This window comes from Alosa alosa, chromosome 22 (genome assembly GCF_017589495.1).
Source record: "Alosa alosa isolate M-15738 ecotype Scorff River chromosome 22, AALO_Geno_1.1, whole genome shotgun sequence".
Lineage (NCBI taxonomy): Eukaryota > Metazoa > Chordata > Actinopteri > Clupeiformes > Clupeidae > Alosa > Alosa alosa.
The window spans coordinates 22813521-22835865 of NC_063210.1; the positions used below are offsets into that span (position 1 = coordinate 22813521).

General features: G+C 46.2%; 3 protein-coding genes across 10 annotated transcripts in view; 1 reads left to right on the top strand and 2 right to left on the bottom strand.

Annotated features, from left to right (window-relative positions):
- Nucleotides 1-2892, bottom strand: part of fbxl18 (F-box and leucine-rich repeat protein 18) — a 7649-nt gene extending 4757 nt beyond the window's left edge. Inside the window, exons 1-4 of one of the 4 annotated variants that reach the window (XM_048234099.1) lie at nt 2486-2884; nt 1825-1926; nt 1561-1758; nt 1-1264 (exon numbers count right to left, since the gene is read on the bottom strand). The exon at nt 1-1264 is cut by the window's left edge and continues 250 nt beyond it. In XM_048234099.1, the coding sequence (XP_048090056.1) occupies nt 1-1264; nt 1561-1758; nt 1825-1926; nt 2486-2491 (1570 nt within the window). In that variant the 5' untranslated portion in view covers nt 2492-2884. Of the gene's footprint in view, nt 1265-1560; nt 1927-2485 lie in introns of all 4 variants that reach the window. The other 3 variants (XM_048234098.1, XM_048234097.1, XM_048234100.1) reach the window with 3 other exon arrangements.
- An 8787-nt stretch (nt 2893-11679) lies between these two features.
- cntd1 (cyclin N-terminal domain containing 1) lies at nt 11680-14140 on the top strand. The gene is made up of 7 exons (XM_048232438.1): nt 11680-12003; nt 12115-12190; nt 12331-12505; nt 12866-13028; nt 13270-13414; nt 13573-13669; nt 14030-14140. The coding sequence occupies exons 1-7, from the start codon at nt 11838-11840 to the stop codon at nt 14135-14137; spliced, it is 930 nt and encodes a 309-aa protein (XP_048088395.1). The 5' UTR covers nt 11680-11837; the 3' UTR covers nt 14138-14140.
- A 696-nt stretch (nt 14141-14836) lies between these two features.
- LOC125287041 (serine-rich adhesin for platelets-like) lies at nt 14837-21733 on the bottom strand. 5 transcript variants are annotated; one of them, XM_048232437.1, is made up of 9 exons: nt 21272-21733; nt 20799-20900; nt 20552-20701; nt 20154-20319; nt 18493-19990; nt 16527-16696; nt 16149-16258; nt 15742-15849; nt 14837-15002 (listed from the first exon to the last, which is right to left on the bottom strand). In XM_048232437.1, exons 2-9 carry the CDS (start codon nt 20889-20891, stop codon nt 14877-14879), a joined length of 2421 nt encoding a protein of 806 aa, XP_048088394.1. In that variant the 5' UTR covers nt 20892-20900; nt 21272-21733; the 3' UTR covers nt 14837-14876. The 5 variants fall into 5 exon arrangements, with proteins under 5 accessions (XP_048088394.1, XP_048088389.1, XP_048088391.1 ...); XM_048232432.1 differs by having other exon boundaries at nt 21195-21733; XM_048232434.1 differs by having other exon boundaries at nt 21173-21733.
- Between the last annotated feature and the right edge of the window lie 612 nt (nt 21734-22345).

The following is a 22345-nucleotide window of genomic DNA, read 5'->3' on the forward strand; positions in this document are numbered from 1 at the left end:
CCGCCTGCTTGCGGATGGGCGCCTCGTAACGGGGCGTGGCCGACACAAACTCTGCCCCCGCTAGCTCCAGCTGCTGCAGGCGTGAGCAGCCCATCAGGAGGCGCCGCAGACAGGACACGCCCTCCGTGACCTCCGACCCCGGCCGGTATGTCTCCACGCCGACGCGGCGCGCTTTGCGGAGGCCCAGCAGGGGGCTGGTCTCCGGGGGCGACGGCGAGGTTCCGTTGCCCTCGGCGACGGCGCACACAGACAGCGCTAGCGACAGCAGGTGCGGAAGCTTGGCCAGGGAGCTGCAGGGGTGCGTCTCCGCCCTCGCGCCCCCGTCGCCATGGTGATGGTAGTGCATCCCCGACAGGTTGAGGTGCCGCAGCAGCGGGCTGGACTCACAGAGCGCCCGCAGCCAATCAGAATCCAGCTCCTGGCCACACCCGCTCAGGTTGAGGCTCCGCAGGGGTCGAAGGTTGTAGTCTGGGAGACAGGGGGAGGGGCCTCCGCGGGCCAGGCTCAGGTAGGCGGGGCATCCCCGCGACAGGACACGCCTCAACGCCTGCTCGTCCAACCAGGAGCCAGGCAGCTGCAGCACCGTGGTGGAGGCCCCTCCCCCCTCCGCTAGCCCCTCCCCCAGGCTGTCCAATAGGCCGTTGAGGGCAGGCGGGCGCGGAGGGGCGGGGCCTGGAGCGGACAGCAGGAGGCGTTTGAGCCGCGTGATTGGCCGCACGCTGAGGGGAGCCAATAGCAGGGCCAGCAGCGTGCGATTGGCGGCGCCGGGGGCCAATCGGGCGTCGAGGCAGTTCAGGCTCTGGTAGTGCGGCACGCTGCTCTGGCCCACCGCCAGCTCCACGCCGCCCTCTCCTGGTGTGCCCGCTCCCATGCCCGCTCCTGTGCCCGCCACCTCCAGACGCAGCTGCAGCCGGGTGAGCTGGGGGCACAGGGGCAGCACGCCGTACGAGGGCACCAGCAGCGTCTGGGTCAGCACGCGTAGCCTCGCCAGCGTCGCCCGCGCCTCGGCACTCAGCGCCCGCAGGTCCAAGCCCCTCCCCCCCACGTCCAGTGCCAGCTCCGTCAGCTGTGCCAGGCCGGACAGCAGCTTGGCCAGGCGCCCCGCGGGCATCGGGCACCCCGACACGTCCAGCCGCCGCAGCTGCCCGCACGCCCACGCCTCGGAGACGCACGCCGACGACAGCCAGTAGCAACCGGCCAGGTCCAGGGAGAGCAGCTGAGGACGCACGCAGCGCAGCAGAGAGCGGACATGCTCGTCACACACCTGAGAGAGAGAGAGAGAGGGAGGGAGAGAGAGGGAGAGGGAGAGAGAGAGAGAGGGGACGGTGAGAGAAAGAGACAGAAAGAAAGAGAGAGAGAAAGACAGGGTGAGAGAGAAAGTGAGCGAGAGAGAGAATCTTACTGTGTATTGTTCTGAGAGACATAGACACTCATGGGTGCCTAGACATATGAGAAACTGTAGCTTACTGTGAGAGTACAAAGAGTGAGAGAAAGAGACAGAAAGAGAGAGAGAGAGAAAGACAGGGTGAGAGAGAAAGTGAGTGAGAGAGAGAATCTTACTGTGTATTGTTCTGAGAGACTGATGTGGCTGGTGAGACTCCTGTCCCTACTGAGCGCGTGCAGTCGCTTGGACACGCGAGCTACGTTCAGCAGCAGGTCCTGAGGTGGCACGTGCAGCAAAATGTTGAGCAGGATCTCATCCGAGCAGTCCACCAGCCCCACCGAGCGCTCCGCCATGCCGTCGGGCAGGACCTCCACCTCCGAGCGGTCCGCTAACCAGTCATCTCCAACCTCCGAGCGGTCAGCTAGCCCGTCATCACCAACCTCCGAGCGGTCCGCTAGCCCGTCATCTCCAACCTCCGAGCGGTCGTGCAGTTCGAGTGGGCAGTCGGCAGCCGTGATGAAGGAGAGATGACAACGGTGCTCCTGCAGAACGGCACAGAACTACTTAGCAAACATCTTAGCCTACTGATAAACGCAACGTGAGAGAGAGATAGATAGATAAATAGATAGATAGAGAGAGAGAGAGAGAGAGAGAAAGAGATAGTGTGTTTTAGTGTCGGTGTGTTGCTCCCTGTTTATTTTTTAGGCCGTAACATATTCCATCTATGATCATAACATATACTTAGACGATGTGTTGATAGTGTGTCATACATCCATAAAACTTCATTAGAATGAAATAGAATAAAACGTAGTATTGTTTCCCCTGGACGGTTGACACTTTCTGGAGCAATCAGACTCGTCATAACGTCAACGTTACTCACCTTGAGTCAACAAACTGAGAGAGCGAGACAAACATAATATAATTTACGTTTTATACAGACTTCTCGCAAAGGTAGGCTACGTTCGTGAAAAGCATGCTAAACATTGATATTCCACCGGCTTGGAGCTGTTGGCTAATAGTAACGTTAGCTAGCGTTAACTCGTTAGGTTTTTGGATTGACTTGACAGGAGGACAGAACTGGCAGGACACAGTTTCACTCACCGACATGCTACGAACGGTCCTGTCCTGTCATAGTAGTCCAACTGTCACTATTATGATAATGCCGAACCTGAGGTAAAAGCAAACAGCAAACTCGTGTAGCCTACAAGGGTTTCCCCAAAAACACGTGGAACCAAACGCCTGTGAATTGTTGATGTACACGAAACATCAGAATCGACGGGACTACTTCCGTTCCGTCCCAAACTAATTCCCCCTGCTTGAAATAAATTCCAATTTTCACCAACCGTCTCTCTGTAAATACTTTCACTGCCTCTTGGCAGAGCTCGATCAAAGATTCTCTCGACGGCGGAATTGTAATATCACTGTCGGTGCTTGACAACTGCAATGTTTTCAGTCAGTTGAGTTGAATGCGTAGTATCTCGGATGCCTAGTTTGTCACATTGCGACAATTTAACGCAACCACGCCTCCCATCAGTCATGATTGTGATGAGACACGATAATGTACCCTACCAAATAAATGGGTATTCATATACCCAAGTCTTTGTAGTTTCATATAGTATTTTAGTGCAAAATTATTATGCATTCATTTGAAATTGTGCATTTATGACAACAAACTTTAAAACAATATTATAGCCTAATACTGCATTACTTCAAGTGTCAAAACGGTAGTTTTGGAGGAAATATGTGCAGTATTTTGGACACGAAAACTGCATTGTAGCCTACTGCATAGATAGTACAGTGCTGTACTTTACTGCTGAAATGCAGTATTTTGGACACGAAAAAACTGCATTGTACTTTACTGTAGAAATGCAGTATTGTGGACATGAAATACTAGTATAACTGCACTGTACTTCTAGAAAAAAACTGCAGTATATGTAGTTATTTTTTGCAACTTATAAATAGCTACATTGGATTATTAAGATAACAAGAACTCATCCCTTAAAACATTAGTTTCCATCAAATATAAAATATGACTCAGGTGAGAATAAATGTTTCTGGCTCATCTGCTGAAACTATGCCCAAATAGCTGGTGAAGCCTGGGCCGATACGAAACTGTGGGAAGGGTCTGGTGCTGTGTGTAGCCGGGGCCGATACGAACCTGTGGGCAGGGTCTGGTGCTGTGTGTAGCCGGGGCCGATACGAACCTGTGGGCAGGGTCTGGTTCTGGTTCAGAAGGGTCTGGTTCTGGTTCAGAAGGGATCTGGTGTTGTGTGCAGTTATGTGAGGGGAGCTGTGGTATGGATGTGATTACCTATGATCATCATGCAATCACTGAAGACTTCGACAGGAGAGAGCTGCTTGTATGTTTTAATTAAATAAGCCGGCAAATACCTATTAAATAAAAACAAGTCTTTGTTCACAATTCACATGTCAAAACTGCATTTAATGATAGGCTATGCAGGATGGGGTGCATTGTTTTGAACATTAAACATATATACATGATATGCAGGATTTGGACATTAATATAAGTATAAGTATTGTGATACTCCGGACACTCTTGTCACATTCGAGGGAAACTTCCCGTACTTTATTGAAGTCAAGTAAACTCTGTATAACAAAACGAGTTGCTGTTTTAGCCACAACTCACGCATGCAACAAGGCATTCACAACCAACTCTCTCGAACCCACACCACACACGCACACACACCCCTAAACTCCACCCCCCAATTCCCCTAAAAGGCACACAACAATTTAAGAACTGACCAGTAACAGAACGCAATTATCACACACAACAGGTTATCACAGTATATATACTCTTTTGATCCCGTGAGGGAAATTTGGTCTCTGCATTTATCCCAATCCGTGAATTAGTGAAACAAACAGCACACAGTGAACACACAGTGAGGTGAAGCACACACTAATCCCGGCGCAGTGAGCTGCCTGCATCAACAGCGGCGCTCGGGGAGCAATGAGGGGTTAGGTCACTTCAAGGGCACTTCAGCCGCTTTCTACTGGTCGGGTTTCGAACCGGTAACCCTCCGGTTACAAGTCCGAGGCGCTAACCAGTAGGCCACAGCTGCCCCAAAAAGTAGGCCACGGCTGCCCCAAAAAGTAGACCACGGCTGCCCCAAAATGATATGATATGCAGGATGGGGTGCATTATTTTGGACATTTAAAAATACATTGCAACTTTTGAGGGTTCTGTTTCCTGTACTAAAAGTGACCCACTCCATTTTACTGCACAGATGCAATATCTTGGACACGAAGCTGCTGCAGTGCACTGTACTTTCATTTTTGATGTGAAAATGTGAAAGCCCCTTTCCAAAAATGAGCGTAACATTTGCTTGGGTGACCCCATTTTTAAATTGACTCAGGGGATTACGTGTGAACTCGACACACTGTAGCAATTTTGATTCTACATGTGGAAAGATCACATCTCAACTCTTACTTCAGATGACACTGTAGCCATTTTGATTCTACATTTGGAAAGATCACATCAAGGTGTAGCCATTTTGATTCTACATGTGGAAAGATCACATCTCAACTCTTACTTCAGGTGTGAACTATAGTTTATATACTCTTTTGATCACGTGAGGGAAATTTGGTCTCTGCATTTATCCCAATCGGTGAATTAGTGAAACACACTCGGCACAGTGAACACACAGTGAGGTGAAGCACACACTAAGCCCGGTGCAGTGAGCAGCCTGCAACAACAACGGCGCTCGGGGAGCAGCGAGGAGCCTTGCTCAAGAGCACTTCAGCCGTGCCTACTGGTCGGGGTTTGAACCGGTAACCCCCCAGCTACAAGTCTGAAGCGCTAACCAGTAGGCCTTGACACACTGTAGCCGTTTAGTGAACTCAATTACTGTACTTAAGTGGCTTTTTCATGTATCTGTACTTTACTTGAGTATTTCAATTTTGTTAGACTTTTTACTTTTACTCCAGTACATTTCTAGGTCAAATATCTTACTTTTAACTCCACTACATTTTGTGACAGCTGAATTTCCTTTTGGGAAAAAGACTGTCCAAATACATATCTACTTACATGGGTATTTTCGATTAAGCAAACTAGGCTTTAAATCCACTATTTACTGTACCTTGTTGACCCCTTTTCACAATATTGATGTTACCATAAATAGCCTTACGACGCCATCAAATAAATGATGATAGACAATGAGATAGATATACAATGACAGACAATGATAAAAAATCTGACACTAACACTGAAGGGAACATAATTGATTTGGTCCAAAAGTGTAAAGCCATACACAAAGCAAAAAGTAGTTACTTTGATGTATCTAAGATAAGATATCACATTGGTTTGTTTTTAGGTCTTAGTCATAATTAATTTCAGGACTTTTACTTTCGATACTTAAGTACATTTGAAGGCAAGTACTTTTGTACTTCCACTCAAGTGGAAAAGTAAAAAGACTTCTACTTTTACTAGAGTAACATTTGACCACATGCATCTCATCTATCTCTACTTTCACTCAAGTACAGGATTTGTGTACTTCGTCCACTAGGGGTGGGCATATCGATCCAAATATCGATAGTATCGATACCAACATTGGTATTGGTATTGGTGACATGATAGGATTGATACTTTAATTTCAGTTCACTTCCAATATCTCTCAATTTGTTCAAAATGCATTGTTCCTGTTTCACCAAGGGCTAGCCTACAGTCAAGCAAACACCATTCCTTTCACATCTTGCATGCCCGCTTTGCAATGTTTCGTTGCTGAAATGTTTGTAAATTATTAACAGTGGAAATCAGAAAATCATTAGCGTATTGATGTTTTATTCACGTCATAAATCATAACACACTGTATTGGTATCGGCAATACTGGCCCTATATTTAATTGGTATCGGATTGAAACCAAATTTTACAGTATCGCACACCACTATCGTCCACCACTGAGTGAACGTGCCCTTTACCTCCGATTAGAATTTGCGAAGGTCTCCAGCACAACTTACCACACTCGTCTCTACGTGTGTTAGATTTCAACTGATATAGTAACTACAGCACATATGGAATCAGCCCAGTTTGCTGTCGTCGTGGAGACCACCTGTTTAAGTGTTTGTCGAGGCAATCACTTCATTAAAGAACAGAAATAAAGGAATAGGCCTACACATTGAGAAACACCAAGGGCCATTTTAGCTGAACTTAAGTCCTTCCCTGTAATGGGCACATGGGGTTCTTCACCGTTTTAAAAGTCACTTCATTTTGAAGAACGAACTGTTGGAAACTGCAACATTGTGCAAATATACACACTTGGATTGCTGCAAAGCTCTCCATTTCAAAATTATCATGTAGATGTGTTCGACACAGCGGTACTAAACATTCAGCAAACTGCTCTAATTTTTCAAGTGTCGTCTCGGTTCTGTTTCTTCTACCGATGTTTTGTTTTTAAGCTCGGCGCCACCATTTTGTTTTTTTCGTCATTTCCGCCCTCCATCACATGACTGCTGCAGACAGGTTGGCCAACACTTTTCTTCCCCTTACCCTCCTTTTAACAGTCACTTTACTTCAAAGAATTCACCCTTGTAAGCTGCAACTTGTGCAAATGTACACACTTGGATTACTGCAAAGCTCTCCATTTCTGCACCCACCCTGAATTTCAAACATGTACATGAACACACACACACACACCCAAAGAAGAGCAGGCAGACGGAGTACGGACCATGAGTTTTCAGTGTACAGAGATTCCCCTGACAGAATGCATGTGTGAGTGTGTGTGACACACACACACACACACCCATCCAACAGCTGGCTTCAGCGCCACCCCCACTAGAGGAGCGCGTTGCGTCAGCATCAGACTGGCCAACCCCACAGTAACTCAACTCAGAGGACTTATAGCAGGGGTGTCAAACTCATATAGGCAGTGGGCCGGATTTGTTGGAATGAGACCTCACGGGGCCGTCATTGTCGTGGTCATTTTCATTTCTCTGCATTGGTATCAGAGTGTTGTTTGATGATATACTCCTTTACTACACCCACTCATGAGCAAACAAGTACAAATCATTTACTTGTCATATCCTGCTCTTTCTCTCTTGAAACACCCAATTTCCATGTCAGTTTTTTGGCCTCTTCCTTCCTGGGGATGATTTGCAGTGCTAGGTTTAATCAATTTATCACAGAAATTGCTTATTACAAATTGTGGATGTGAATATCTTTTCTTTCTAATTTTCCCTTCCCACCCAAAACTTCTGGGGGGCCGTATGGAACCTGCTGGCAGGCCTGATCTGGCCCCCGGGCCTTATGTTTGACACCCCTGACTTAAAGGGACACCAGGCAAGCCTGATGCTTTTTCTCTACGAAACTCCCCCTCGCTCGTTCTGAAGCTCTTTTCCTTTTCTTTGCATCTTCCGTCAAGGGTTTTCGCTGCTTCTTCGCCGGCTCTGCCATTATACACACGTTTGCAACAATCTCTAGGATACACTGAACTTGCAAGCGGGATATTCTTCCTAGAGGTGGAGAAGGTGGAGGAGTCCCGACGCCGCTAGTCACAGGTGTGTGTGTGTGTGAGTACACCGCCGTGTGTTTAGAAGCATTTGCGGTGCACGAATGAGGGGCCGGACTCGTCGTACTCCTGCTTGCTGATCCACATCTGCTGGAAGGTGGAGAGGGAGGCCAGGATGGAGCCACCGATCCAGACGGAGTACTTGAGCTCAGGGGGTGCGATGATCTGAAACGCACACACATACACACATGCAGAGGTCAGAACAGCACTCAAAACAGGGGCCTGCCACTTCCATCTTCAGAGAGAGACGGACACAGAGACGGAGAGAGAGAGAGAGTACTTTGTCACTGAAGACCCATTTCCAATCGCACAATAGTACTACAGCATTGTACAACAACTGTACTTTTGTTGATTACAAGAAGTGGTGTTGGTTTGCATTATTGTATTATCTTGTAAGATATATAGGTATGACTAATGAAATGTTTACCTTTCTATTTTGGCAGTTCACCATGGGGAGGAGGCGACAAGGAGGTCCATGGGCTCTAACCTGGGAAGTGGTTTGGCTGGGGTGTGGTGATATTGAACCCATTGAGACTATTAACCCTTAAAGGTGTAGGTTTTTGAACGTTTTAAGTTCCGCAACAATTGAAGGTTCTAAAATTCTATGTTGAATTCAATGAACCCAGATATTCTTTAGAACGTTCATTTCTCAACATTCCCTTTAGGGGTTAAGAAGATTGCCATGAATCACCATGAATACCAAAGATTCTAAAACAGAGCTCCGCTCTAGAATCTTTGATGAATACTAGAAGATTGCCATGGTTACAGAACTTATTGGCAACAAAATAATGAGCTCTTAACTTCGATACAGAGCTTTTTTTGTGATTTTGCTTAAAATGTTGAATTTATTACTGGATGATCAAAATCCGTAATTCTGAGTGCCAGAGGACAATTTAACTCTAAAAAGAACGACATTTCTACGCCTTGTATTAACGAAGTATGGTCAAAAAGTAGAGCAAGACCAAAGAACTTGGAAAATACCGTTACTGTACCTAGCCGCTAACATCAACTAAAGCTAAAAGAGCTTTCTAACCATAGACATAATATACATAGACGCCGCATTGGCTGCTGGAAACAAGAAATGCGGCCGCCATCTTGGACCCGGTCATACTCCTCGTTCGTTGCAGCAGAAGACACAAGATGACAGCACTGTGCAGCATGTTCCTTCTCAAATCGGGCGGACCATACTTTCGGGATTTACTTTTCACAAGTAAGATTTAACATAACCATTACTATTGGTTGTATTTTGTGAATAGAATATTACCAGAGGCTGAGAAGGAGCTACTATGAAAATCGTAGCCATCTAGCTGGCTATGTTTACCGGTGGTCACCCTCAGACTATTTATTCCATAACACTGAATAAACTGACACAAGAAGGCTTTGTAATAAATCATACTAGATTTGGCGGCTAATTTTATCAAGTGGCACAGACTAGCCTATTGGGCAATCAGCTGCTACTTGTAAAAGTGTGTTGGTGGTAGCCTCACTTTTCTTAAAGTCATGTTCAATAGCTCAACTTAGCACAATTTAAAGTAGCTTCCTATGTAGTGAACTAGCCTACTGCTGTGTTTGTGTTTGACTGGGTGGTAGTTTTTTGTGTAGTGTTTTATTCATGGCAGAGTAACTGATAGTTTAGCTCACTAAAATTTCGAAGTAGCTTGCCCAACACTGTATTATTCACATGTCATTTACCCTAACAAGAATAAGATGCCTCTCAAATTCCTTTTCATTTATTTATTTATTATTTTGTATCTCTCAGAACAACTGCCTTGTTCAAGAAGACTGTGAATGAACTGAGCGGTCTCCTCACACCCCTGGAACTGAGGAAGGTGCAGCTCTTCATTGCAGTACTGCAGGGCATCTGCTACACTGTGACTGAATGTTTGATTTATGAGCTCCACCTTCATCACCTGCATTCGCCACTCTGTGTCCCATTTTCCCATCGTCTGGTTGACTCAGTCCTCTTTTATGGAGTTTACCCAGTTTACTATGCCATCTTATTTGCCCACCTGCTGTCTGAAGCACTTTTGTTCTCAGCCAAAGTGTACCCAAAGCAATTTTAGCAAGGTGGGAACATACAAAATGACATGCACCAGTTGTCGAAATCATAGAACCAACTGCATGGCCGGTAACTCTGTCTCACTGAGCCTGTGAAGACACTCCCTGATTCTTTACTGATTGCAATGAACGGGTTGATCTTAGCAGTTTCTAAAATGTTTCTTAATTCCTTTTTATTTAATCTCTTCATTGGGGCTGGAACCTTTCTGTGAACTGTAAATAACAGATGCTGTTGATGAACCCATTGACACTGTACAAGTGACAAGTCACCTTTTGTCTTGAATTGATGAACTGTTACACTTACTATGCCAAACCAATGTCTGATTTTTAAGGATCAGAAACAAACCTACAAACTTGCACTTTACAATATTTATGGAACTTGTCTAACAAATGCTGTTGATATTGAACCCAGTTACTCCATTTCCTTTATGCCACACCAATGTCTGTTCATCACTTTATTTTTGATGGCACTGAACTGAAAATGTTAATGGATTTTTTCTGTAAATTGAACTCATTAAAACTTGTATCAAACCAGTTTTTGTCTATGCTGTCAAAGCGTGGATTAGTTATGTTCCCAGTTTTTTTATATTGGATGTCATCACTTTATAATATATCATATATCAGAATATTCTATTACTGTTAAGCCCACTATGAATATACACACAACCATGTTTCCTGTATCTGGGGGGAGGTTTACAACTTATTCTGAGTCAATGTACCCAAGTTTGTCACTAAACCACATAGGCCTACTTGGAATACCCCTCAGATGTCTGAATGGCACTGATCTCACTTAAATGTTTATGGAACCTTTCTGTGGACTGTGAATAATGCTATTGATGGAACTTTTCTGTCAACTGTGAACTATATTTAACTCATTAAACTTGTATCAAACTAGTTTTGTCTATGCTGTCAAACATGGATTATGTTCCCAGTTTTGATATCGGACGTCAGGTCACTTTATCATATATCAGAATATTCTATTACTGTTAAACCCACTATGAATATTAAAATACGCTAAATCATGTGTCCTGTATCATAGCTACATGTATGACCTTTGCAGCAAAAAAAAACACGTGAGAATCTGTTCGGTATTCAGTGAGATATGATTAATTAAGTGCGCTGACGGCTCATCTCACCGGCCAAACAGATTACACTGAGTGGAGTGGATGACCGGTCCAAGATGGCGGCTCCAAATCTCGTCAGCGCTAGTAAGGAGTAGCGGTCGATGCGGCGTCTATGTATCTTATGTCTATGTTTCTAACATCAACAAAGTGAACAAAACGGCAAAACTGGACTGACCGCGCCAGTGCATACGACTTTCATCTGTCAGTAACAGGCAAGATATCTCTAATCCTCGTGGTTATCCCCTTATTAGCCTAGGCTACTTAATTACCCCCTGAGCGCACGCAGAACCTGATTTGGAGATGACCGAAAACAATTTAGGGGAATTTCTGGTATGCAAGAAAAACTGCAGGTAGGCCCAAAATGTAGAAGTGAGTGAGTAGTCTAGCCTACAGGCCAGTACAGGTCGAACCGAGTGAAAGTAATGGAAACCAAAGATTCTAGGCTACGCGCCGCTCTACAATCTTTGATGGAAACAGCAGAGAATGTCTAATAAGGGAAACAGCGTATCCATATGACACGACAGCCGTTTGTGTTCCGCAATACGCATGCGCAGGAGTTCAGTGACTTGTGGGGATAGCGCGCCACCTGTCGTGTAGCTAGGATACTGAAACGTCTAACGTTATGCAGTTTTGGTGAGGAAGAGTGCGTGGTTTTCCCACTAACGCACTAGCCTTTTTTTATCCTGGGGTGATAAGTTATATAACTTCAAACTTACTTTGTTGACCAGTTCTGTTGTAAATATTATCATTATGTCAGCTAGGCCCTTATTATCTGAACATCAAACAAATCTCAAATTTGGTGAGGCAACATTTGAGATTCTGTCTGATTTCCTCACCAATATCAACAACAAAAACAAACTGAACTTGGAGAGCCTATCAGCTAACTGTGGACATTTCAAGAAAAAAGAATTGGTCGGTAGGTAGCCTACTACTTTAAACAGGCCTAAGTTTAGTTTGTGTCTGCACTTGGTAATTGAATTAACCTGGCAGTATTGTAACGTTTGCTCCTCTTGTTGTTCTCTATCAGAGTATATCTTCCTTCTCTGTAAGGAGTTTAAACTCGACCCGTTGGTTGGATATCATGCCGTTGAGATACTGGAGAGGTGGGGTAGCATGCCTTCTAAGTCTGTTTACAGTTTGTCACGTTTTTTCCTTATGACTGCTGACTCTCCTACACCAATATCTTACTTCTAAAGTAGTTTCTCTTATAATACTCCAGGTTTATATTCTATTCTAATCTTAGATTTATGATCAAGCACATTGAGGATCTGCTGTCGTTACCCACTGCGCAAGGCGCCAGTGCTAGTGGTGGAGATGAAAACATGGAGGAGCTGGTCTTTCAAAGCATCAGGCCAAAGTTCTCATTAATCATCCTCTCCTGTGTTCAGCTGGCTAGTAAGCTGTCCCTGCACTGTAAGGTAGGCTGTGTTAAATATACATATGTAAATATGAATGTATTTATCAAGAAATATTCATGTTTTAAGTATTGTCCCACCAATGGGAATAATGTTTAATACTTAGATAAGACTTAGATATGACATCATGAACGTGTCTTGATGAACCGATTAGAAGAAGGCTACTTTAAGACATCACACAATAGGGCTCCAGGTAGAAAAATACTGAAATTCACCTTCTAGACTTTGTCTGTCTTTCAAACTAGGGACCCATACTGTAGGTCACTTTGGATAAAAGTGTCCACCAAATGCCGAAATTACTTGATTGTAGCACAGTACAAAAACACATGTGATTGTTATAAGTGACTGTGTGCTCACCTGCAGATTGTGGACAACAACGTCGCTATGAGGTTTGTGCAGTCAGCTGGCTACACCATCACCAAAGAGGCACTGATGAGGTCTGAACTGGTGGTGCTGAAAACCCTGAACTTCAACCTGAGTGCTACAAATCCACTGACGTATGTAGAGACGCTTCTGGAAGTCTTAAGTGAGTTTCTCTCTCTGAATCTTTTTCCTCTCTCTCTCTCTCTGTCTGTCTGTCTATACACATATGTTAAGTCCAATAACAATTTAGTAAAAAAAATCATATATACATCAAAATGAGAGAATTTTACTTAATTGTTAGAGATTATTCTAGACTAGTTATTATAATAGGCTAGTGGCGTAGCAGCAAGGTCTTGAACTGGAAGAACTGGATTACCACAGATGTATTGAATGTCTCAACACAGGCCACAATGAGTGTTCGATGGCACTAGAAGACATGCACCACCTGTGCAAGGCAGTGTTGCAGTTTACATTTCTCCAAAGGACATCCATCTACCAAGCACTCCTCACCGTGGTCAGTAGGGGCACTATTACTCCACAGGAGCACAGGTAATGAGTGTGTGTGTGTGTTCACTAGCAGCATCCAAGCATGTGTTCAGAGCTACTCAGTGAGTTTTGAGTCACTGCATGTTATCTGCTGAAAATTATCAACTGTCTCTCACCATCTCTCTCTCTCTGTGTGTGTGTGTGTGTGTGTGTGAGGACAGAGAGAAGTTTGTAGCTGTGACAGAAGACTGCATGCTGCTGGGGGTTGGAGTCATCGCTGCTGCTGCGTTCATCCTCGACTTCTCTACCTGGGAGCAGGTGTGTAACATGTATTCTCAATAAGACACTAATCTGTGCATGTTGTGTGTGATGTCTGTATGCTACTGAGACCTTGAATTTCCCCTTGGGGATCAATAAAGTATCTATCTAACTATCTATCTATCTCAGGACCTTCTAAAAGGTTCAGAGTCCTGCATCACTTACTCTTGTATTTTTGAGTGTGTATCAATTTGCTAAATTTTATATTTCATTTTATATTCAATTTTAGCTAAATCTGCTGACCAAAATGTTGCACACTGTTATGTGAAGCTCAGAAGTCAAAGTTTTTAACCAAGATTTCTGACCAAATAGTCTTTAATATGTGTGGTGTTGTTCACTGCGGTGTGCTTTGTGTTGTAGGTGGTGCAAGAGCTAAGCTTAATCACAGGGATTTCAATTCAGAGCACCATGGAGTTTGCATATGTGATACTGATGCATGTGACCAACAACTCGGATACCCTGGTTTGAGGGCCAATATCAGGACCACAGCACAACTCCTAAGGCCATCTCTCCCATGTTCTGGAATAGAAGTACTTTGAAGTAGAATGTTTTGGAAGTTCTGTGCCATAGTTCTAGAGCAGGAACAGGCACATAGTATTGGTTGGCAGACATTTTGTTTCATGTTTTGGTTGGTGAACATTTCACTATATATTTTCTGTCAGGAGGAATTATTAGTTATGTCTTGTCTTCCTCAACAGCATTTGTACCATGATATCTTGTGTTGCTCAGAGATACTCGGGCTGAAAACCTGACCTGAAGAAACATTAAGCAATGTTTACATTAAGTTCACTCCATAGACCGTATAAATAGATAGATACACATATGTACTGTATATATACAGTCAATGGTTTAATCAGATGAAAAAACACATAAGTTAAGTAAAGAGACAGATTGCGAACTTCATTCAAGACTTAAGCATTTTATTTTCCTTTTCAACAATATTTAGGCTCTATTAAATGTACAGGCATTACTGCATGAAAGTATTTGTTTGAAAAATGTTCAAATGTTAAGAACTGACTTGCTGCGAAGAGCAGTATAAATACAATATAAATACCATAAATATAAATTCATTAAATACATAAAGGTAAAATTTTACCTTTCATTGTGTTCACTTAACAAACAAACAAACAAACAAACAAACAAAACAAACAAGCAAACAAACTGGAAAAAGATATCAAACTCATTTTAATAACTTCATCCTCACACCTCAGAGGGGAGACTGGGACTCCGAGTCTGACGACGTCCAGCCCCTGGTGGTGAGCGTGAGTGCTCCTCGGCCCTGCCCTGTGGCCCTGTCTCCGTCAGAGCCACGCTCCCTCCTCTGCCTCAAGTCCTGCCAATCAATCAGGAGATGGTGAGGGTCAGAGCGCACCTGTGAGTTACGGCAGGGCTACACTGAACACGGACCAGAAGAGGAACGTTCACAGAGCGTGTGTGCTGCAGAAAAATATCAATTGAAGACTGCCCTCTCTCTCTCTCTCTCTATCTTGCTCTCCCTTTTTTTTTTTTTTTTTTTTTTTTAATATCTGTGATGCATATTTGCCTTCCATAGCCAATTGGCGCCACAGAGCCCTCTCTCTCTCTCTCTTTTTTTAATTTTAAATCTCTGATACTGGTGTAGCCAGTTGCATGAGGCAGCGTAGTGTTGCAGCATGTGCTCCAGAAACATTGCCCATCCGTTCAGTGTTCAGTGTAACTCTGCTGTTAGGTTGGCACTGCCTAGGTTAGGCTACAGTTCCAACAGCTCTGGGGTCCGTTTCCCCAAAAGCATAGGTGCTAACTATTGATATGGTGGTTTGTGTGTGGTTGTTGTGAAGGTTTGTGAGGTGGTTGTGGTGGTGGTTTGTGTGTGGTTGTGGTTGTTATGGTGTTTTGTGTGTGGTTATTGTTATGGTGGTTTGTGTGTGGTTGTTGTGAAGGTTGTTGTGGTGGTTTGTGAGGAGGTTGTGGTTGTTATGGTGGTTAGTGTTGCAGTTGTGAAGGTTTTTGTGGTGGTGTGGTTTGTGTTGTGGTTGTTGTGGTGGTTTGTGTTGTGGTTGTGGTTGTCATGGTAGCGGCGGCGGCAGCCTTACTCTGACCTGAGCGACGGCGGTGTTGTGAGCCTGGATGGCCTCCATGAGGCCGGAGAAACGCTCCTGGAGCAGCAACAACAGGTGCAGGTCTGGGCTGCCACGGTCCCTCTGAGAGGGGAGGAAACATGCAGCAATTAGGAATGAGGAGGTGTTGTCACGGCAGCGTAGTGCTCTAGAATCTTTGCCGTATCTCCTCATTCTCAATAGGGGGGACAGGGGGGGGGGGGGGGTCATTTGGTTTTCTCCCACCTTTAGTTCCAGTCTCTGCCAAACTACAGTGTCATTGTAAGTAGTGAAGTGAAGTGCCCACAGCTATTCTATGCTGATGACTGTGGTTGCCAGGTATTCAGTGTTAACCACTTCAGACAGGCATGACAGCTTGTTTGGCTTACGCGTGCGGGGCCCACCTGCACTTGTGCATTCCGACGAAAACACTCCTCGAGATCAAAGTCATTCAGGTCCAGTTTTAGAGTCCCCTTACACAACTCACAGGTTGTCACTGCGGGCATGTAGGCTCCTATGCACAAACACACACACACACACACGCACACAATACATCATCAGCAAGGTCAAAACATACATCAACTCAACAACCATGTACATGTACAAAGATGCTACACATATAATAATGTATGCTTGATCTCTCTCTCTCTCTTTTCTCTCTCTCTCTCTCTCTCTCTCTCTCGTTAAACCCTTCCCTGCTTCTCGTCTTACCATTTTTGCTGGCCTGGTCACTGTCCAGTTACACACTCCAGTGACACACACACACACACACACACACACACCTGACTCTATCTTGGTCTCTATCCACTTTTTGAGGCAGTCGTGGTGGATGTACTGCAGGCTCCCAGAGCACTGGCAGGGGGAGAGCAAGGGGTTGGTGAGGGAGCTGGGCCCACACTGGCAGATGCGACACTGGTCCCCCTCCTCCTCCTCATCAGGCTCCTCCAGCAAACTGCACACAGAGGGACAGACACACGCAGACAGTCAGAGAGACAGACAGAGACACGCAGACAGACAGTCAGAGAGACACGCAAACAGTCAGACAGAGAGACAGACAGATAGTCGGTCAGAGAGACAGACAGAGACACGCAGACAGACAGTCAGAGAGACACGCAGACAGACAGACAGAGAGACAGACAGATAGTTAGTCAGAGAGACAGGCAAAGAGAGAGAGACCTGATATCTATCTGTTCAAATACGAACTAGCCTTGGATCTATCTTTTTTGCATCAAGTTGCAAGCAAACCCTTTGCCCTTGAACCAACCAACCAACCTACCAGGCACCCCTCTACCCAACTGCACTACCAGCAAGGTACAAGAACTCACTTCGCCAATGAAAATGTACAAAAAGGTTTGTAGCCTAGATATTTAAGCTCAACAGCCAATCACATTCACTCCTTTGTGTTCCTGAGACAGTGTGGGGCTTCTGCTGGGGATGTCTTAAGTTTCCTGTTTACATGGACTGTGTACAAACTGTATTATAATGGTTACACAAGAGTTGTTAGTTAGTCATTCTCACACACCATTTCCCCCTTCACAGAAAACACACCTGTCTGCGGGTAATATACATTAGGAGAACATGTAGGCCACAGATGAAGAGAGAGGGGGAGAGGGAGAAAACAGAGGAGGAGGGAGAGGGAGAAAACAGAGGAGGAGGGAGAGAAGAGGGGGGAGAGGGAGAAAACAGAGGAGGAGGGAGAAGAGGGGGAGAAACAGGAGGAGGGAGAGGGAGAAAACAGAGGAGGAGGGAGAGAAGAGGGGAGAGGGAGAAACAGAGGAGGAGGGGGGAGAAGAGGGGAGAGGGAGAAAACAGAGGAGGAGAGAGAGAAGAGGGGAGAGGGAGAAAACAGGAGGGAGAGAAACAGGAGGGAGAGGGAGAAAACAGGAGGAGGGAGAAGAGGGGTGAGAGGGAGAAAACAGGGAGGAGGGAGAAGAGGGGGGAGAGGGAGAAAACAGAGGAGGAGGGAGAGGGAGAAAACAGAGCGGAGGGAGAGAGAGGCCATGGCCATAAGGGTGTGGTGGAACATGGCTGCCTAATTCAGGCTGACTTTAGAGTTGGGGTTTCCATCCCACTGCTTGGCACACAGCTGACACACACTCTCTCACACCCACACACACATGCACGGACACACACACACACACACAGCCAGTGTAACCCTAGCTGTCCAAGAGATTTAGAGGCTGAAGTAAAAGAGCCCTCAGTCCCAAGGCATGACCAGGGCAGCTGCCTGACTGGGCTACATTGTCACTTCTATTGTGGTCAGTTTGGTGACCTCTGCAGCCCGCCTGAGATGGACTGCATACTTCAAATACAGACACACAGACACACACACACACACACACACACACACACACACACCCATACACACACACAGGACAAGTTATGTTTGCTTGGTGTCTTTAGTATGAAAAGATGCAGTATGAAACATTTAAATACAGTACAATTACCATTAATATAATATTGTTATTAGTGGTACTAGCAGGAATAGTACTGGTGATAGTAATAGACTAGTAGTACTAGTATTACTACTAATAGGCGTAGTAGTAGTAGGCTTGTAATACTTTTGGTGGAAGTACTTTATTTCCTTCACCTCTGCTCTGCGTTTCCTTCACCTCACCTCACCTCACCTCTTCACCTCTGCGTTATCCTGCGTAGTGTTTATTTCCCTCACCTCTGCTCTGCGTTATCCTGCGTAGTGTTTATTTCCCTCACCTCTGCGTTATCCTGCGTAGTGTTTATTTCCCTCACCTCTGCGTTATCCTGCGTAGTGTTTCCGGGTCGGCTTGTGATCTGGTCTCTGGAGCGCTCGCTTTGTTTCCATCTGCGCTGGCGCTACCCCCCTGGTTGGCACCATGCCCATTCCCAGAGGTATTCCCAGTGGTATTCCCGGTGGTATTCCCTGTGCTGCCGGCGCTGCCCGTCTCCACGTCATTCCCATGCCCGTTGACCCTCTGGATCCCCTGGATCTCCCGCCGCATCTCCCGCATGGCCACCAGCGCCATGCTCAGCTGGTCCATGATGGCCAGCGCCTCGATGCGCGATGCCACCCTGCGGGGCCCAGACGGGGTCGCCGTGCCACCCTCTGTGCCCTCTATGCTGCTGTCGCCGTCGCTGTCTCCGCCCTGGGCACCACCAGCCTGGGGAGGGGAGGCCCCAGATGTGCTTAGCCGACCCCGCCGGGGAGGTTCGTTCCTGGGGACTGGCTCGAGGCCCATGGGCCCGTCGCCGACGAGCGGATCCAGATGTGATAAGAAGAAGTTCCTGGAGGCGGAGGCGAACATTGGGGTGTTGCTGGCGGCAGGGCTGACTTCAGGGATGGGCTCCAGCGCTGGCATGGCGGCGTACGCATCTCCGTCGAGGGTTCTTCTCGCCGGCGCTCCGCAAGGGCTTGTGTCCCAACTCGTAGGCTCGTAGGCGCCTCCACGAGAAGAGGCGACTGCCGCGGACGCCGTTGATAGCGGAACGAGATAGGGCCGAGACAGGGGGCCTCTCCACCTCACCACCCCCGAACCTCGCCCCAGCTGCCCAGCCTGCCAGGTACTCAACTCCTCCTCGAGGTCCTCCTCGAGGTCCTCCTCATCCTCCTCCGACTCGGATGTGATGGGCTCCAGGCAGGGGAGGTCCCTGACGAGTGCGTCCAGGGAAGAGGCCCTCATTCTGGGGGTGAGGTCCAACACCGGGCCCCTCAGGGACATGGGGGTGGAACTGCTGCTGCTGCTGAAGGAGAAAGGGGTGCTCAGAGGGGACTCTGCCGACTGGTTGGAGGACAGGCAGGAGTCCGTGGAGACACTGCGGGCAGAGAAGAGGCTGCTGCCGCAGCTGCTGCTGATGCCGTGGCGACGATCGGGCCCACCGCTGTCATCCGTCTCCTCTTCCTCCTCCTCCTCCTGAATGGTGCTGCTGCCGCTGCTGCTACTGCTGCTGTCGGTCAAGTCCCAGACGTTTGAGAAGCTCTGCCGGCCCGTGTCGGACGACTCGGATGACGTCCAGGAGAAGCTGGACCCGAGTGAGGGCAGGTGAGGCCAGGCCCGGGTCAAGTGCTCGTCGAGAAGCATGTGAGGAGGCTCTCTGCTGTGGGTCAAGGGAGGTTTGTTCTGACCGAATGCACTGGGAGAGGTTTCTGCCTCGCTTGAGGTATACTGAAAGTGGTCTTCTTGGTAACAGGCCGAACTACCAGACACTAATGGTTTTCTAGTCTTTGTTCTCAAGCACTTGTTATTGTGAGCTGAAAGGGAATCTTCCTTACCTAGAACACAAAGTACAAAGCATACAGCCATGTGAGTGCATCTCTCAAAATATTATTTTCCTGATATTGTCTTTTTGGTGGCAATCTTTCTTTTACTGTAATACCCTCCATATAATCCCATACCACGACATAATTCTTGTATTGTCCAAGTAAATTAACTCACTCAAAAATGTATTCCCGGAGTGCTTGTTGTGTCTGCGAGGTTGCTTTATTGTTTGAGGTGTCCTTGGCTCTGAAGACTGCCTCAGGACTCTGTTCGTAATGTCTGGCAACCTTGATCCTGAGTTTCTACTGGATGTATTACTGCTATCTGAAGTGCTGGATGGTGTCTGTGGGAGACGGCATGGATCAAAATACAGAGCTTGTTGCTCTTGATGGTGAAGGGTGTGACTTCTTGTCACCATAATGTCATAAAAAAAACTGAAAGAGTGAGCCAGCAATGACCTTTAGGCTATTGTGTTTGTTGTTAGCTAGAACTACAGAAGGCTGTCAACCATTTTAATTACTTCATCCATAGTATGAAACCTCTACATATATTCTCATTCAGGGGTGAAAGAATACCTTTCTGGTCTCTGGTTTTCCTACAGCCCAGGGTCTGTCATAACTTCTGGTCTTAAACTTGTCAGACGCGGAGGGGGTCTTCTTAACTTTACGAGCCGCTCGCCTTACCTCAGCATCTTCCCTGTCCCGTTCGCGACTGCGCAGTCTCTCCTACGAACCAGAGATCAGATGACTAACAAAACTTTGAAATATCCACGAAATACATTTATATGTAATCAGGAAAATTAGAATAACGTTGTACATGTACCTCATGATCCGTATCTATTCTCTTCCTCATGTCACGCATATGATCAGCATTGGTGAGATTTTCAGCCAAACGTTTTTCCCAAGAGCAAGACATGTTCGTATTCTGTCATGGGACAGGAGACAACATAATAGCTGTATGGTTGTGTAAAATTAAAAGACAATTTCATACGCTTTTCCGTTAGTTCACATAAGATTTAGCAGAACAGTTTAGAATAGCATAACTTATCTAAAGTCATCTGTAACATATACCGTAAAGTTACGTAATGTACCTAAGGTAGGATATCATAGGTCGATAGTTTGTGTGGATACCGACAGCTACTGTAACGTTACATTTAACAATACAGATTATATCGAATATGGTAAATTGTAAAATACTTTGTAATCGTTATTGTCCTACTGTCATATCATTTGAAGCCCAGAAAAAATGGAAGATCCATAGTTGTGTTCTTAGCTGTCGCACATAAAGCTGCTTACTTCCGCAGATTATGTGATCCTGTTTTCAAACGCGTCTCTCGGTCTCCATGGATACAGTGGGCGTTCTCTGTATCGGGCATAATGTGTGTGTGTGTGTGTGTCTGTATACACGTGTGTAGGCCTATCATAGGCTATGGTCAGTGTTAAGAGAAGAACATAATGAAAGCCTCATTATCACTCAACATGCCAATCAAACACTTACATTCTTTATGTGAATTATTAACCTATTTATGTAGGCCTAGCCTGGCATGCACTGTAGCTAATTACAGGCAGGCGCCACATTTGGGTAGTTATTCTGCAAGTCCATGAACATCCCATGATCCAACCACAATAAGGACTCCAAATGCTTGGAGAGCCTCCATCAGCTCCATGCGGTCACCATGGCAACGAAGCCCTTTCACCAGTCACTGGGGAATTCCTCTTTTTTTCACCCCCCCTTCTTCCACGCATCACTTGCCAAATAAGCAAGTCAGCTCTTTGGAGGCCTGCTTTTTTTGCGTCTCCCAGGCAACTGGTTGCTACGCTGCCACTGTTGCTATGTTGATGATTGTGCGGAGAGGACAGATGTATTCTCTCCTGTGGGAAGGCTGAAGGGGCATGGATGCATTCCACAACACCCACAGAAGCATTGTATAATGCTCAATGCATACGAAAACCCATCATGCATTCCTGTGCACTTGCTCTTCATTCTACATCTAAATAAATGGCTTCATGCCCATTTGTTGAGGGTGATGAGATAGGCTAGGCCTACTACTTAGGCTAGTGTCACCATTGCAAGACTGATAGGCCCAGGTAATAGCTGGAGGATATTACCTCTCTTCACTTGCCTCAGCAGAGAGGTGGTCACCTTAAATTGTTCACGGCGGATGAGTTTCTCATCCTTTTTCGACTCTTAACATTCCCTCACTCCTGCTCGGCCTCAGGGGGGGATGGTGTGAATCGGAGCGATGACACTCGGGCGAACGGTGCAATCACAGAGATAACCCCCAGGTGAATAGCATTCCTCTGCTGAATGACTTTCTGAATGGGTTTTCAATGGGGCAGTGAGCTGTGTGACCTGACAGAGGAAAAGAA